Below are 17,389 nucleotides of genomic sequence, written 5' to 3'. Positions count from 1 at the left end.
GCTTCTCTTGGGATTGAAGTAACATGTCCCAAGGTTGCTACCAAAAATATTTGGTGTATTGTTGGCTTCTGCATCACTTTTTGGACCTCAAAACTAAAACTCATGTAGGATGACCGTAGGATCGATAAGTATGTCTAGATGGGGTGAATAGATTACTAAACACAATAATTGACTATTTTCCCAAGTTTTAATTTATTAGCATATTTTAAGATTTTCTAACAATCTATAAAACACTCTACAGATGCAAGTCTAGAGTAATAGGCAACGGAAATAAAAGACATGCAAGTGCACAATAAAAAGGCGAAGTTGAGAGAATCTTACATCCACTTTGATGGATGTTTTCAATCCATGATGGATCTAAGATCACAAGGATCTTGTTTGCTAGATTCCATAGAGGAACAAACCACAAAACGACACTCACCCACAAGGGGTCCATGAAGGAGTAATCCAACCTATTCAACTATATCTTACGCCCACAAAGGACTAACATCACTAAGGTAAATCTTCACAAAGTAGGCGATCTCTAGTCCGTTCAAACTTCTTGGCTTCTTCACAAACTTGAAGACTCCCAAGCACACCTAGTTGATCTAGGATGCGTGCACCCTCCAAAAGTGGCAAGATATAGCCTGCTCGGCAATGAATCCCTTGCTCTTGAGCTTCAAAAGATAATCTTCTCAGCACGCAAACTATCTCAAGATTTGTGTATGGACTTGGAGACACGCTGGGCATAAAATCTGATACCCGATTCTCGAATTCGAAAAACCTGAACACTATATCGGGTAGCAGTTTCAAAAATCGAAATTTTATTCAAGAAATTCGTGTTTGTATCAAATGTACCCGAACAACCTGAATTATCAGAATTAAGCAAGAATCCCATTAAAAAACTCTCTGGAAGGCCCAAACGGCCACAACTGACCCAAAATCCACCAACCTAGTTTCCTGGGTTTCAACCCTATTGCCCTGATCCCCGCTCACAACCGCCACAACCCACTGACACACCAACACCCCTATGCTTCCCGACTGCTTGGCCCCCCTCTACCACCCGTCGCTCGTTGCAACTATGACACACTGGCACCACCTGCAGCACTGCAACGCAAGGGTTGGAAGGAGGTTGATTCTCTTGATGCATGGAGGCTGGCGGGTTAGAAGGATAGTCCATCAATGAGGAGGCCTAGGGATGGTGGTTTGATTTTGCGAGTGAAAGAAATCACAAACACGAGCACAAGTGATGCCTCCCAGCTTTGAACTGAAAAGGTCCACAAAATCAAAACTAAACGTGTCCTCTAGAACTCCTGACCAAACACCAAGTCAACATTGAATCACAGAACCCTCTTTCTACCCATCACTACCCTCAAATGGAACTGGAAAGCAAAAAAAGACATACCAATCCTTACCACTGGCGAGATGAAGGAGCGGCGCACAACCAACCCACCATCGGACGGAGCGCCAAATCCTCCCCTACTCTTTTCTTTCCTAGCACTAGCATACAAGTGCTGCTGATGAAAGTTGGCAGGAAAGTGCTAACTGACCTTACCTTATTTCTAGGAGAAAGTGAAGGCTCATTGACGATGTAAGATATAAAGAATGAGGAGTCGATGCTTTGAGCTAGGGCTTTGGTTTCCTTCATAGCCAATTCCAATTCCCAATCATTTGCTGATGTGCGGACCCTGGGAATTTAGCTCCAAATCAAAGATGACTTTGCTTTGCTGCATTTCTTGGGTCGGGGCTTTACTTGATTTTGGAGAAAGAAAGGCCATATAGAATCCTATTTGCTTTGAGCGCCCCTATCCTATATTCTCCCCAACTATAATATGGAGAAAGACATGCTCGATATGAATTGGGACAAATAAGAAAGTCAAAAGAAGGAGGTAGGTCCATGGTTTCAAGTTGGGTAGTGAGTTGTTACTAAGGGGAGTCGGCAAAAACCTTTACTTGTTTGATTTCCTCCCAGAAAAAGGAGGGGCACAGATGATGTGGTTGGAGCCAAGAAATATGCCATTCAATTAGGCACCGGGCGGCAAAGTTGAGAACAACAAAAATTCTTCCTTTTTGAAGGGATTGCAGGTCTTCTTAATCGTCTATTCGACACAAAAGCCTTTTACTTGTGCCGATTCTTCTTGTATGAAAAGAATAAAAGTTTGTTTTTCTTTCGTGCTTCTCCTAGCGCAGGCAGTAGTTTGTTAGCATGTTTACCTTCCTAGTAAGGTCTGCTCATTTCATTCATTCTCATTCAAATATACTTCTAAGGCATGTGGATACAAAAATCCTTAACATAACAGAGCCCAAACAATAGGGCCCACTATCAATCTTACTTTTCGTGAATAAAAGTTTGAATTGAATAAACAATCCTACTTTCATTCCAATCATTAAACAAGGGAAAAAGATCAAGGAATAAAACCTTCAAAGAAAACTAGTAACCAAATCCCTTGCGTTTGTTGAGCAAAAAAGAACAGTTCAACGAGAAGAATATATGAAGAGATTGGAATGTTTCAATCCCGGCTAAATATATAAGTGAAGAATGCACGTGAAGTATTAAAGGTACATTCGACCATGCCTCAACAATTTGGACAGAAAATGTAGTTGTTAGGTTAGGTTGGGATCCTGGGTAAAAACTGATGATATTTAATTTAGTAGATAAATTAACGCCTTAGATAGCGAGCAAATCAATGTATACCATAGAAACTGGATTATTATGGGCCATATTTGGCCTAATTTAGTTCATGCCACGACAATCTATATGGAAAGGGAAGTTTTTTTGATGTTTTCCTGTTTAGAATAAATAAAAACAAAGATAAATGTGATGAGCATGAATAAATGGTCATGTAGACCTTCTGTTTCACTAGAATTCATTGATTGCCCCGTCCTCATTTCCTGCCCTCTCTACTCGGGAATAATCCTTTCTTAACTCGTACATAAGTTTCAGGCATCGACAAGAGAGTTAGCAATCTCAATTCCTCCGATGCACTGGGCCCATGGGAAGCCCTCACACCGATTCACCAATTTGTAGTCGTGCCTGCGACAAAAACAAAGCACATTCCTGCTCCGTGCCTTTCCCGCCCGCCAACCCTCTCCCCCCTCCCCCGAGCCGAGCAGCTCCACAGAGGCGACATACGCAGCCGAGAAGGCCTCAAAACCCCTATCAAAGGGACTCATCAGGACGAGGACCCAGTGAAAATCATGGACATGATATACAAAACTGAAGACCTAAATCCATTCCGAGAGCGCCAAACTTAAGAATTATTTTAAAGGTTATCGAGTGGTGTATATCGACCTTGGCTTAGCATGTGGACAAATCAGTCCATAGCACAAACACGATCATAGAACTAGCGGCAATTTTCATTTAAAAAATGCGTTGTGTATGCCCCGGTCAAAGACATGTAACCGGCCCATCATTACGCTCACCGGCGGGTGACCGCCTCCTCCGAGCCCAAACCGCCACCCCACGGCCCCGTGCACCGCGTCCACCAGCGCCCCCCTCACCGCCACCGGGCCCCCCGCGCCCCCGTACGCGAGGCCCACCACGCACGATTAGCTTCCTAATCCCCCACTCCCCTTAATTAACCCGAGAAATTAGTAAAATCGAACCAAAAGGGAGGGGCGCCGTTATTTTTCTCGCCGTCCCCCCGACCCTCTTTTCTCTTTACACCCCTCTCTGCGCCTGTCCCCTCGCCATTCCATTCCATTCCTCCGCCCCCACCGCCATTTCGCCGATTCCGGCCGCCGCCTAGGGTTTCTCGCCGGCCCTCGTCGGTCCCCTCCCGTGGCGCGTCCTGCTGCTCCCTCCGGCGGCACGCGGCGTCCGGAGCAGGAGGCGGAGGAGGAGGAGGAGCAGGAGGAGGGAGGGCTGTGAGGCCGAGCTGGCGGCGGCGGAGGCGGAGTGGGCTGTCGGCGGGCGAGAGTTCGTGCGGGCGGAGGCTGCGGAGCGGGGGTTTATGAGGTGGTAGGAGGGCCGTGCGGTTGCGCTGTTGGAGCGGCGGCGGCGGCTTATAGGTGGCAGACATGTATTTCACTCGGCTCGATGACTCGCCCATGTTCAGGAAGCAGGTGAGCCACCTTACTCCTCGGATCTCGATTTCAGGCCATTGGGGAACCCCGCTTGGTGGCTGGGAAGGGCCGGGGGTGACTAGTTAGTGGGGAGCGACGAAAGCTTGCAGTTTCTGGTCTAGTGCTCGCCGCTGCTGGCTCCTGGATTGGGCTCCCTGTGATGGATTGGATCTGTCCTTGTTTTTGCGGCTGCACCGATGGGAATGGGTGGAGCAAGTCTGACCCCTCTCGCCGTAGCTCCCCCTTCGCATCGAACCGTTCGAGATTGAAGCAGCTCTGTCTGTCTGTCTGGCTCTGTCTGTGGTAGCGATGTGCAGGTTTCTTGTCTGTTTATTTTGTTGTTTGATTGATTGATTGGCCTCACTGCTATATTTTTAAACATGTTATGATCTTAGCATGTGAGTAAAGGTTCCACCTGAGTTCCTAAGGACAATCGTATGGTATTCTAAGTCCATCCTGTTAGATGTTGGTTTTCTTTTGCCATGCGTGTGCGTTGATTGGTCAAAGTTTGTTTCGATGCAAATGAGACAGCAATGCTTGCTTGTCTATGCAAGAATTTGGTTCGAATTACTGGTGTAGGGTATGTTTGCTATACACGACTGCTGGACTGTTTGATATTGTGTTGGTAGGATTGGTTGGTTCAGAGTTTTGGCTATTGGCCAAGCAACTCGACAGGCTTTATCTATGCAATTGTATGAGTAATAAAGTAATTATTATACACAACAGTGTCACATCCTTTCAGAGTTTTGGCTATTCACCAAGCAACTCGACAGGCTTTATCTATGCAATTGTATGAATACTAATTTTATAATTATAAACAACTCAGCAAAAGGATGAGCTTTTGATGTGATACATGTGCTTTTATTACTAAAAAAAACATTTTTTGTGTGCTCCGCTGATTACAAATTGCTTTGCACCTAGGCTTTTAATGGTTCTTTCTGGGTTTATACCAAAAGGGTCAACAGATTTTGTTTGATTGACGAACACTGTTTAAATTGTCTTTCCTTCAATAAATAGATGCAATCACTTGAAGAAGGTGCTGACTTGCTGAGAGAGAGATGCTTGAAGTATCACAAAGGTTGCCGTAAATACACGTAAGTGACCATTGCCATCTCATTTGAGTGGCATACGCCCCTTTATCCTCCCTATTTTATGCTTGCGTGCTGCAATGTGCTATCTAGGATTGAACTTGTTTACATTTGCCCTTTTATTTCAGTGAAGGGCTAGGCGAAGCATATGATGGAGATATTGCGTTTGCAAGTTCACTAGAAGCATTTGGAGGTGGTCACAATGATCCAATCAGTGTTGCCTTTGGAGGTTAGCAATATAGTTCTCATTCAAGTATATTTATGTACTGTTATAGTCACATTCACTCACTTCAATTTGAGCATTATTTTGTTTTCATGCTTGTTAAAACTGGATACTTCCTCCGGCTCTCGTTTAGGTGTTGTTTTAGATAGGATTCTGATACCAAGACGAGTTCATTAAAATTGCTTGTTTGCCATTGTACCCAAACTAATTCAATTGAGACGGATTTATACCACCAAAAAATTTTCTAGGCTGTTTTGTAGGTAGTCAATTATATATATGAACTTATCAATAGATTGCAGGGTTCAAGTACTAGATCTCGATTTCAGCTAGACTGTTCATTTTACTTTTTCCTTGCTGCAACATCAGTTTGCATGGCGTCCATTTTTTTAAAGTCATTTACCTTGTCGGTTTGTTGTCGTTTATCTGCTTGTTGGTTGTTGGATGCGCACATAGTGCCAGAGCAGTAGGAGGAGAAATACAATACTACTACCATCTCTAGTAAACCACTAGCTCTAGTATGCCAGGGGTCAAGAATGCATTTTTAAGCAAGGAGTTCAAGGAAACTAAGGATGCACGCATGCATGCAAGTCTGTTAACTTTAGGGTTAAATGCTGCCATGTGACGCCTGAAATTCCTGAATGATAACCTTCTCATGGCCACTGTGTAAAAACCCCAGTAACAGCTAACTGAGAACTGAAGAGCGCTTTTGTCAATGAAAATGACAAGACATCATAACTTTCATTAGGTTTCATCGGCGCTGTAGTGTTTTTTCTTGTTGGTTTCCTAATTGGCCAGTTATGTATAAATTATGACATGTACCTCTGGTCCAGGACCTGTGATGACCAAATTTACAATTGCCTTGAGAGAAATTGGAACATACAAGGAAGTTTTGCGATCCCAGGTAGACATTTGTATGTACATATATTGCACGCGCATCCTTTTACACTTCAGGTTTAGGTGGTCTAACTTCTTGCATACTGTTCTGATAGGTTGAACATATGCTAAATGACAAGCTGCTGCAGTTTGTGGACATGGATTTGCATGATGTGAAGGTATTTGTGCAATTTTCTTCTAACATCTTATTTGTAAATTTCACATTGGGTTTGGACCTGCCATTAAATTTGATAACTTCTGATCAGGATGCCCGAAAGCGTTTTGACAAGGCTAGCCTTCTGTACGACCAGGTAATGCTGTTTTGAGCTCATTTCAAAGTTACAATATTAAATATGTCTTCAAGGTGATTCTGAAGCTCGTATCATATGGGTTCAATCTTGTGGCAGCAATAACAAAGTTCAATATATTGGCTTACTGTGAACAAAATGATAGAGCTATATATTCTCCCATTTTTGTTTTGGTGTTTGTTTACTCTGTTCCCGTCAACCTGCCAATATGATAGCCAACTTTCACTATAATCAGAAGGATTCTGTTTGCCATAATGTGTAGATGCTATTTCTGTGTTATTTTTCTGTCTACTGACTCTTAGTTGCTAAAATAGTGACCCATGGTAAAAATTAATCTAGGATAAGCAGAATCTGCCTTTTGCTGCATGGGAATAATTTTACTGCACCGTGACACCAATATGATAGCTTTATTCCATTTCTTCTGTTGATCGGCATGCTATCATTTGCGGTTGCTGATTTATTTTTTGACAAAAGTCGAGTTTATTTTTAAAAAGGGTCTTGCTGTCTGATTTGTCTTCTCACCCAGGCTCGTGAGAGGTATTTATCCTTGAAGAAAGGAACAAGGACAGACATAGCAACTGCAGTTGAGGATGTAAGTTCCTTTCCTTTATTTGACATTATCGAACTTCTGTTAGAAGCCATGATCACTAACTTGCTTGTGACGTTACCAGGAGCTCCACAGCGCCAGATCTTCATTTGAGCAAGCTCGTTTCAACCTGGTAGGTCTAATGCTTCCCTGTATATTCACTGTTCTGTTTTCTGTAATTATATATTTGACATGCCTTTTGTTTGTCTTATCTACAGGTGACTGCGCTTTCAAACATTGAGGCTAAGAAAAGATTTGAATTTTTGGAGGCTGTTAGTGGGACAATGGATGCACATCTTCGTTATTTCAAACAAGTATTGGCTTGTCATCATTTGCATTCTGATATTTCTTGGTTATGCACAAATGATATTCAAACTACATCTGCTATTTTTTTTCAGGGATATGAATTACTCCATCAGATGGAACCGTATATCAATCAAGTAACTATTTAACCGTGACTTTCTATTTTTCATTTTTTTTGTGGTGCTACATGTGAATGTTCCGTGCTAGTCTATGTAGTTGAAGTAATACATATGTACTAGTTAGTGGATATGCAAAAAATCTCTTCCACCGATGTGCCATTTGTTATAAACTTATAATCTTGCATGTTATCTGCACATTCAACAACAACAACAACAAAGCCTTTTACTCCCAAACAAGTTGGGGTAAGCTACAAACCCATAAGACCTCGAAACCAATTCAGGGTTCTGGCATGTGAACAGCTAGCTTCCATGCACCCCTGTCCATGGCCTACTTCTTTGGTGATATTCCAGTCCTTCAGATCTCTCTTAACGGACTTCTCCCATGTCAAGTTTGGTCTACCCTGACCTCTCTTGACATTGCCCGCATGCCTTAACTGTCCGCTATGCAATGGCGCTTCTCGAGGCCTGCGATGTATATGCCCAAACCATCTCAAACGATGTTGGACAAGCTTCTCTTCAACCATTGCTACCCCAGTTCTTCTATCACGTATATCCTCATACCGGACCCGATCCTTTCTTGTGTGGCCACATATCCATCTCAACATGCACATCTCTGCTATACCTTATTGTTGGACATGTCACCTTTCAGGTGGCCAACATTCAACGCCATACACCATCGTACGTCGAATTGCTGTCCTATATAACCTGCCTTTTAGCTTTTGTGGCATTCTCTTGTCACAAAGGATGCCAGAAGCTTGGCACCACTTCATCCATCCAATTTTGATTTGATGTCTCACATCTTCATCACCATCCTTCTGCAACATTGACCCCAAATATCAGAAGGTGTCCTTCTGAGGTACCACTTGCCCACCGAGGCTAACCTCCTCCTCGTGCCTAATAGTACTGAAACCACACCTCATGTACTCAATTTTAGTTCTATATAAGCCTAAAACCTTTTGATTCCAAAAAGTTTGTCTCCACAGCTCTAACTTTCTATTAACCCTTGTCCAACTACGTCGACTAGCACCACATCATCATCCGCAAAGAGCATACACCATGGGATATCTCCTTGTATATCCCTGACCTCATCCATCACCAAAGCAAAAAGATAAGGGCTCAAAGCTGACCCTTGGTGTGGTCCTATTTTATTGGAAAGTCATCAGTGTCGCTATCATTTGTTCAAACACTTGTCACAACATTATCGTACATGTCCCTGTTGAGGGTAATGTACTTTGTGTTTCTCCAAGGCCCAACACATGACATTCCGTGTTATCTTATCGTAGGCCTTCTTCAAGTCAATGAACACCATATGCATGCCCTTTTGCTCCCTGTATCTTTCCATAGGCTGTCGTACCAAGAAAATTGCTTCCATGGTCGACCTCCCAGGCATGAAACCAAACTGATTTTTGGTCACGCTTGTCATTCTTCTTAACCCATGCTCAATGTCTCTCCAATAGCTTCATTGTATGGCTCATCAACTTAATTCCATGGTAGTTAGTACAACTTGGAACGCCTCCTTTGTTCTTGAAGATTGGTACTAATTTACTCCGCATCCATTATTCGGGCATCTTGTTTGCCCAAAAAATGAGGTTGAAAAGCTTAGGCCCTGTTTGTTTCGGATTCTGGGAGTAGATTCAGCTTTGCCAGTGAAGCCAAATCTGGAATCTGAAACAAACAGCTATTTGGAATCAGCTTTGCCAGTGAAGCTGAATCTGGTTTTGGTCCATTTTTAGTGCAATTTCCTGAAGCACCTCAAAGTGTACTTCGGTGGCGAAGCTGATTCTGCGAATTAGCTTCGCCACTGAAGCGAATCCATAGGTGATTAAAATCCAAGCGAAGCTGAAACAAACAGGGCCTTAGTTAGCCATACTATCGCTGTCTCCGAGGCCCCTCCGCACCTTGATGGGGATACAATCAGGGCCCATCGCCTTGCCTCATATCATCCTTTATAGAGCCTCCCTGACCTCAGACTCCTGGATTCGTCGCACAAAACGCCTTCAAGAAATTGACCTCTTATGACCTTCAACCCCTGCAATTACGCGTTAGATGCTCTGGTTTCAAATATTTATTGCAAAAATGTTGTGTCATTTGGTCATGGCAATTGCAGTGAAAATCACCTCCAAGATTAGGTGTCAGATAGTCCGGTACCAGTTGCTTCATTTCTAAATTAATTTGTCATTTAATTGTGCAAATTGCACAGTGGAAACCACCTGCTGAGACCATTTTTTAATGATTCAATGAAGTACAGTGCAACGTTTGGTTACTGAATCCACCAATTCTTCGCATAGCTGCCTGTGCCTGCTTGCTTTTTCCTGGTAACAAATGTTTGTTTTAACACACCATGGATTCTCCTTTTGCAGGTTCTTGCTTATGCACAGCAATCAAGAGAAAGGTCCAACTACGAGCAAGCTGCTCTTGTAGAGAGGATGCAAGAGTTCAAAAGGCAGATTGACCGGGAAAGTCGGTGGTCGCCAAACGGGATGACTGATTCCCCTAATGGTGATGGAATACAAGCAATTGGTCGAAGTTCACATAAGATGATTGAAGCCGTCATGCAATCAGCTTCAAAGGGAAAGGTAGCACATTCTGGTTGACTTGAAATTTGGATTCATGCTTGTAGGAAGGTGTTCATTCAGTAAATGCATGTGATGTTCAAAAGTGTGTACTTATGTTCAGGTTCAGACTATTCGGCAAGGCTATCTCTCAAAGCGTTCTTCAAATTTGAGAGGCGACTGGAAAAGGAGGTTCTTTGTCCTTGATAATCGAGGAATGTTGTATTATTACCGCAAGCAAAATAGTAGACCATCCGTAAGTTCCCGTAACACGTACTCAATTTGGCATGATATTATAGAAATGCTTTGGGTTTGTTTCAGTTCACACCATTCCGTTAATTTTTCCTGTTTTTGATTTTACAGAGTGGTTATTCTAACCAACGAAGTAGCACTCCCACTGAGCATGGCTCTGGGCTGCTTAGCAGATGGTTCTCATCTCATTACCATGGCGGCGTGCATGATGAGAAATCTGTAGCACGACATACAGTAAACCTGCTAACATCAACCATTAAAGTTGACGCAGATCAATCAGATCTAAGGTTCTGTTTCAGAATAATTTCGCCCACAAAAAACTACACACTGCAGGTATTCAGCCTAACCAGAAACCTGTTGTCTGTATTTGTCATTTAGGCCAGCAAAGAAAGGAATGACACTATCGAGTTTTTAATAGATGCCAAGTTGCTTGTTGTCTATTTAGTAGTGACATGCACCTATTCTTGGGCAGGCAGAGAGTGCGATGGATCAGATGGATTGGATTGAAAAGATCACTGGTGTCATTGCTTCTTTGTTAAGCTCCCAATCCCCTGAGCGGGTTAGTGCTGAATGACTTTTGTGCAATTATTTACATATCCAGATTTGATTTTCTTAACACTAATACAATTTGTTCCAGCGTCTACTGCTGAGCCCTAAGGGCAGTGGCCATCATCGAACAAACAGCGAAAGTAGTTCTTTCAGTAGCTCAACAGAACTTGACCATTCCATGAGTGAAGATTTTATGATGGAAAAGAACTCAGGAAGTGGGTACTTTGAGCACTCCAGAGTCACACAACATCACCGAACCAGCATGAGACCTGACAAGCCAATTGAATTGCTTAGGAAGGTGGTTGGCAATGATGTTTGTGCTGATTGTGGTGCTGCAGAGCCTGATTGGGCATCCCTAAACCTCGGAGTCCTTGTATGCATAGAATGTTCTGGTGTACACCGAAATCTTGGTGTGCATATATCTAAGGTGAACATCCTTACACATCTAAAATGTATATATATTGTTTGTTTTGTGTTCAGTATATTAAGGCGTAGGAACAATTGAATGATAGCTGTGTCTCCCATTTGTTTTTCATTGCAAACCAGAATCTGAGTTGCAATAACTGCATCTTTGACAGGAAAACTAAGGAATTTTGGGATGCAATGTGTTTACTTCATGCACACAATTTGAAATAGTTTAGTTCTTTCAGACAACATTCACCAACCCATTTTTTTTTTGTGAAATGTCATTTTAGATTTAGTATTATGTAAGTCATAGCATGAATTCATCATTAATGTGATTAGCAGGCTGCGCTTTAATTGTTGAAAGATAAATCAGGATGAACATTACCTAAAGTGTACATTGTATTGGCAGGTAAGGTCTCTGACACTTGATGTCAGGGTGTGGGAGCCATCTGTAATCAATCTCTTCCAGTCTTTAGGCAACACATTTGCCAACACTATCTGGGAAGAAATGTTAATTTCATCAAGCAGTTTTGATCATGGTGATACTTTGAGGTAAATTGATGTTGTTTGCAACTATACAAAAATCTGTGAAGTCCCTATTGTTGTAGTATCATGTTAACTTGCAAGTTGTACTATTTTGTAGAGCTGACGGAATTGAAAACACACCAGATAACTTGGCTGTCAGAAAGCCTAGACAATCGGATCCTATCTCTCTGAAAGAGAAATTTATTCATGCCAAGGTACTTTATGATTTGCCTATTATTTCAGTATATTCTACTTTTGAGCAAACAATTGGTGATCACTAATAAGCAGAATGCAATTTGAATCACGTGTATAATAGTTCACCGAATAGGCCACATTGGGTTTACCGATTACAGAGTGCATAATATTCCCTCCGTTCCCCTATATAGTGCGCCTTTGCTTATGGCGTTTATACCAAGACGTGTGCTGGCCCTTTTATCTGGACTAGAAATGCCCTTTGCTTTTGTCAGACTGTAACGCATGTGGGTGCATGCAACTTCGCTGCAGTGGTCCAGCAGAGGGATATCTTCGTCCGAAGGTGTTAATGCGCACTACATTCCGGAATTTGATCCAAATTGTTATGCGCACTATAATATGGAACTGAGGGAGTAGTTCTTTTAAACAAAAAGAGGGACTATGGATATCTGCAACAGACCACCTCATCTGTATCTAAAAGGCTGCCATTTGATTTTTTTTTTGTGTGAGATTGAGAGTGAGAAAATAAATGGAAGGAAACAGTGGTGAAGTCCTCCCCACTTGTGCCAAGAGGTCCTGGGTTCGAACCAGCCTCTCTGCATTGCACTTTGCAGGGGTAAGAGTAGGTTCCTATAATCCCTCCCCAGACCCCACCTTGTGTGGGAGCTTCTATGCACTGGGTCTGTCCTTTTTTTTGTTGTTGTGAGATTGAGAGTGAGAAAATAAATGGAAGGAAACAGTACCTTGCATGAGATACAACCTCCACATGCGAATCAAGATCATTAGATACATCGTAAAGTGTGTTTGGGAATATTTCATTTCTACGATACGTGGTTTTAGGGAAACTGGGGAGTGAAAAAGGTAGAGAACTAGAGAAAATGTTAGGTGAACTTGGTGAGAATGAGATTAAAGTCTCATGTTTTCATTAATTTGTGCCAAGACAACAGTATTAGTCCTATTCATTGTTGATGTTAAAGGTATAAGAGATAATTTCATTTATAATATGCCTAGTGATGTTCAGTTGCTGATGATTATTATTTCTTAAATATTCCAGTATGCTGAGAAAGATTTTGTACGAAAGCATAGTATGGATGAGACTCAGCTAGCACAACAGATGTGGGATCATGTAAGTTCAAACAACAAGATGGAGGTGTACAGTCTGATAGTGCGATCGAACGCGGATGTAAATCTAACTTATGGGCAGACATCATTTAATTCGGCCTTGACTCTTGGAAAAGCGCTTCTCTTACAAGAGCAACCGTCTTCGCCGTCAAATGGTAGTTTTGATCGTGGCACACATGAGAAGATATCTCCCAGGGGTTCTCTTTCTCCTGCGAGCACAAGCGCACGAACAGATGAATTGGATGGCTGCGCTGAGGGCTTATCTTTGCTTCATCTGGCATGCCGTGTCGCGGATATAGGCATGGTTGAGCTACTCTTGCAGTATGGAGCCAGTGTGAATAGTACGGATTCTAGAGGCCGAACACCGCTTCATCACAGCATTTTGAAAGGAAGGCGCGTGCATGCCAAGCTGCTCCTCTCCAGGTATACTGATAATGCTTATAATATAGGAATGTACTTATTTTATAAACTTCACATTTCGGTGCTACCAGTATGCATGGATGCTATAACTCGCTTGAATCTCCATGCAGGGGTGCTGATTCGCAGGCGACAGACTGTGAAGGTAGAACGGCATTGCAGTACGCCATCGACAGCGGAACCATCGACGATGAAGAGATTCTTGTTTTGTTAGAAGACCCCAGGTAGATAGATGATCCAGTAGCTAGACCTTGGGTTGAGCAGAGTACGGGTTGCCGTGCTCTGATCTGATGTGCCTTCTCCTGCTGCTCAACGGGCACAGCTCCAAGCTCGCCTCGCTGATCCGATCAATGACCCCAGCTGGTGTCACAAGAACAGTATTATAGCTAGTGTTCCAGGGAGCCAGGGGACCCCTCCCCTGCCCCCCCACCCCGTTCCAGCGTGAGATACCCCCCTATCCCTATGTATTGTGGTTTTGCCGGGTTTTTGTTTGCAAGCGGATGATGATAGACGACGCTGTAAAAGTTTGTACATGGCGCCGGACCCAGAGTGCCCGGCCTGGCCCGGATCCCGGATCCGATGATGATGACGATGTGTGTATATAGTGATACCCATGTGTGGCATGAATGTGATTTGAGCAGAGCATTGGACATTGGTGGTTTTGGCCCAGGGTGGTTCGGAACAAAACAAGCAAGTTTCTGACCCTGCACATACTCTTCCCGTCCCGAAACCACCACCAGCAGCAGCAGCTGCTACAAGGCCGGTCTGATCATATTTACCCGAGGCCGAAAGGCTCTACAAGAACTTGAATGCTGGCAGCTCGGCTCACGCCGCTCCTGCTTGTGACGAATTTCCTCTGTTGCCGAGCAGTGCGAGCAGGAGGGGACTCACATATGTGTGTGGCCTACGACTACGCCGCTGACGCATCCAATCATAGCTTTCTACGAAGGCAGCGGCCTTTCGCTGTGCGGCGACAGCGCGTGAGAGGACGCTGTCAAGCTACATGCACGTCCGTGGCCGGCCGGCTGGCCGCTCTGCTAGCTGCGGCCCGGCCCGGCCGGCGCCCTGCCCACGGCTACAGGATTCAGACTGGCGCTCCGGCCGAGACGATCGGCGCAGGAGCCGTCGCGCATCAGCGACAGGGAGCCTGCCACGGGCGCGCAAATGTCAATGCCGGGCAGGAAAGAAACTGCTCGCCGTCGGTGGGCGGCGAGGTTTGGTTTGGTTGGTCACTTGTGCGGCCGTGCCGCGCCTGCGTTGGACATGGTGTCGCCAAGGAAGACGACGACCCAAGTTGCTCTGTCAAAAAAAGGGGTAAGACGGCGACCTTGCCGATGAGGACGAGAGGTGGAATTACCTCGCCGACGACGATGTCGACCTTGCCGACGAGAACGAGGGGAGGAATGTGCTTGCATGGGACATGGGGGCGAGGGTGAGTGAGCACTTGCGCGGTCGTGCATGCCGCGTCTGCATGGAACATGGTGGTGTCACAGAAAAGTCAACAATATTCTAGATAATTCATTGCAGGAATAATATAAAGAAATGTTACAAATAAAGAAAACCTTTAGGAACTTGAATCCCATGCTTTTCCATAACCATGCTAAAATCAATGTACATTTTTTTTCTACTATCTTGAATTTGATGATTTCAAATTCTTACTAACTTTAGAAGGACATTTATGTTTTTTTTTTTGCGAAAAGACATTTATGTTTTTCGTGAAGCTTTCTTTTATATGGACAATTTTTTTGATTGCTTTTCAGTTGTGTTGTGTTGTGTTGACTTGGATGCCACATTCGTGGAACTACCACTGTATCGTCATCAAAAAGCGTCCTCCCGCAGAAAAGAAGTCCGGCCGTGGTGGTATCGTCTGTCGACCGTAGAACTCCATGACTCAAGTCTTGAGTAGACGTGTGAACGTGGTGGTGTTGTGAGGAATGTGTGTGCACTCGAAGTTTGAAATAAAAATAAGAGATGAGTTTAAAGCACAACTTCAGTTGTGAAAAATTAGAGAATAGTCAATGACAAAAGAACCACATTATTTTTCGTCTGTAACGAGTCGATAGTTTTCTGTGCAAGCACGGTACGGTGCGTCACGGAAAGATACAAACTGAGATGCGTACCATGGGGCCAAGCTAGCCCTATCATGTGGTTAAACAGTGTTAAGAAATAGTAAAATCTCAGTACGTGGTGTACTGATCGATGATCATCAGCCACGATGCATGCATGCATGGCGAGTACGAGTACATGCTAAGGATTTTCAGTAGCTACTTACCAACAATGAACAGCACGTATATGCATGCAGTGGAGGTACGTCAGGTACGTAGGTTATGAGTGACTATACGTGCGTGTGCACGATCAGCAAGGTGATGATACACACGCGGTACCTTATATATTCCCGTACAGTACGGTAATAAACGATCGGTGGTGGACCGAGCATGGCAACAGATGCACTATATATTTTGCCATTATACGTGTGATTGAATCGGTAACTGGACGATCTACGATGGATGGCACCACTAGCGCCAAGCCAAGCTGCACGAAAGCAGCGACGCATGCATGCATGCACTGATCGATGCACTAACTCCATTATTGCATGCATGCATGCGCCCTACAGACTATATATATAGCCCTCTCGATTGCATGCTAATTTCTGTTTAGCTTGCTTCTTTCACTGTATTCTTCTCGAAAAAAGAAGAAAAACTTCTTCCACTGTAGTACTATGTATGCAACTTGAATTTACAAAGGCTATGTCGCAGTTAGAAATGCTTGGCAAACTCGCGGGCCACTGAAGATTCAAGTATTCAACTGCATGTGCTCGGATCGATCGCTGTGTACGTAGCAGGGCCCGGCACTTGTTGTGTACCAAACAATCAAACCACTGTTGGTCTAAGCTAGCTACACGTAGCTACGTCTCTTCACTTCGTTATCAGGGTCGCCGGGGAGAGGATACATATATAGAGAGGCCGATCGTCAGAATACATGAAATTGCCATGTGTGTGTTTCCAATTTAGCTTTAGCAATATGTAGTTAAATAAGGGACTTAAATGTCTTTTCCTACAACTACAAGAAGAAACTGCTAGATGAAGGAAGGAGGAGAAAAGGCTGATCATAGAGCAAAATGTGTGGTGTAAGGATGCATAGAAAACGGGAGAGGAGTAAACTATATAACATACACTATAAAATAGTAGTAATTCTTGTACTAAATCAGATATGATTAACATGGACCGGAGGGAGTAATTCTTTCTGCTGCGATGAGTCAATTCTCTGTGCAAGCACGGTACGTACGGTGCGTCACGGAAAGACACAAGCTGAGATGTGTACGCACGGATGGCCAGAAGCGCGTACGCTAACATGCTAGCATGGATAGCCATGCTGCCTCGGTACGTACCATAGGCCAGGCTTTCTTGTGGTTAAACAGTGTTGATAAACAGATAAATTTCAGTATCTGCAAGTGGCACATGGTGCATGCATATGCATGCGTGGATACGTATGTCAGTACGGACGAATGAATTTTTTATACTAGCAACGAACACATAGATTGGAACCGACTGTACGTAAGTTGCCTCTATTTCCTGGGGGCGGATTTGTGGCACGCGGGTCACAGGGCACCGAGTCTCTCGCGCGTGTTTTTAGTTTTGGTTTCTGATTTTGAAATTTTTAATATCTTTTGAATGAAAAGTCTAAATTAAGTTCTGTTTTTATATTCATGTTTCTCATGGTGAGAGCTTTCAAATAAGATCCATATTAAATATATTTTTACGAATTTTGATAGTAAATGTTAAGTTTCAAGTGCTGAAACTTGGTACGGGCGAACAATAAAATTATGATTTT

General features: G+C 43.5%; 1 protein-coding gene across 2 annotated transcripts; it reads left to right on the top strand.

Moving 5' to 3' along the window:
* The first annotated feature begins 3,623 nt into the window (after positions 1–3,623).
* On the top strand, positions 3,624–14,210 carry LOC123104350 (ADP-ribosylation factor GTPase-activating protein AGD3). Of its 2 annotated transcripts, XM_044526180.1 has the most exons (19): positions 3,626–4,044; positions 5,062–5,138; positions 5,261–5,361; positions 6,186–6,256; positions 6,345–6,407; positions 6,495–6,539; positions 7,063–7,128; positions 7,208–7,255; positions 7,341–7,436; positions 7,521–7,562; positions 9,905–10,120; positions 10,221–10,352; positions 10,460–10,681; positions 10,821–10,907; positions 10,986–11,324; positions 11,712–11,854; positions 11,946–12,042; positions 13,074–13,564; positions 13,672–14,210. In XM_044526180.1, exons 1-19 carry the CDS (start codon positions 4,000–4,002, stop codon positions 13,784–13,786), a joined length of 2,496 nt encoding a protein of 831 aa, XP_044382115.1. In that variant the 5' UTR covers positions 3,626–3,999; the 3' UTR covers positions 13,787–14,210. The 2 variants fall into 2 exon arrangements, with proteins under 2 accessions (XP_044382114.1, XP_044382115.1); XM_044526179.1 differs by having other exon boundaries at positions 3,624–4,044; positions 7,341–7,562.
* Positions 14,211–17,389: the final 3,179 nt, after the last annotated feature.

The sequence above is a fragment of the Triticum aestivum genome, chromosome 5A, assembly GCF_018294505.1.
Source record: "Triticum aestivum cultivar Chinese Spring chromosome 5A, IWGSC CS RefSeq v2.1, whole genome shotgun sequence".
Classification (NCBI taxonomy): Eukaryota; Viridiplantae; Streptophyta; class Magnoliopsida; order Poales; family Poaceae; genus Triticum; species Triticum aestivum.
The sequence above is the reverse complement of the archived record's forward strand: the minus strand, read 5'-3'. Positions and strand labels throughout refer to the sequence as shown.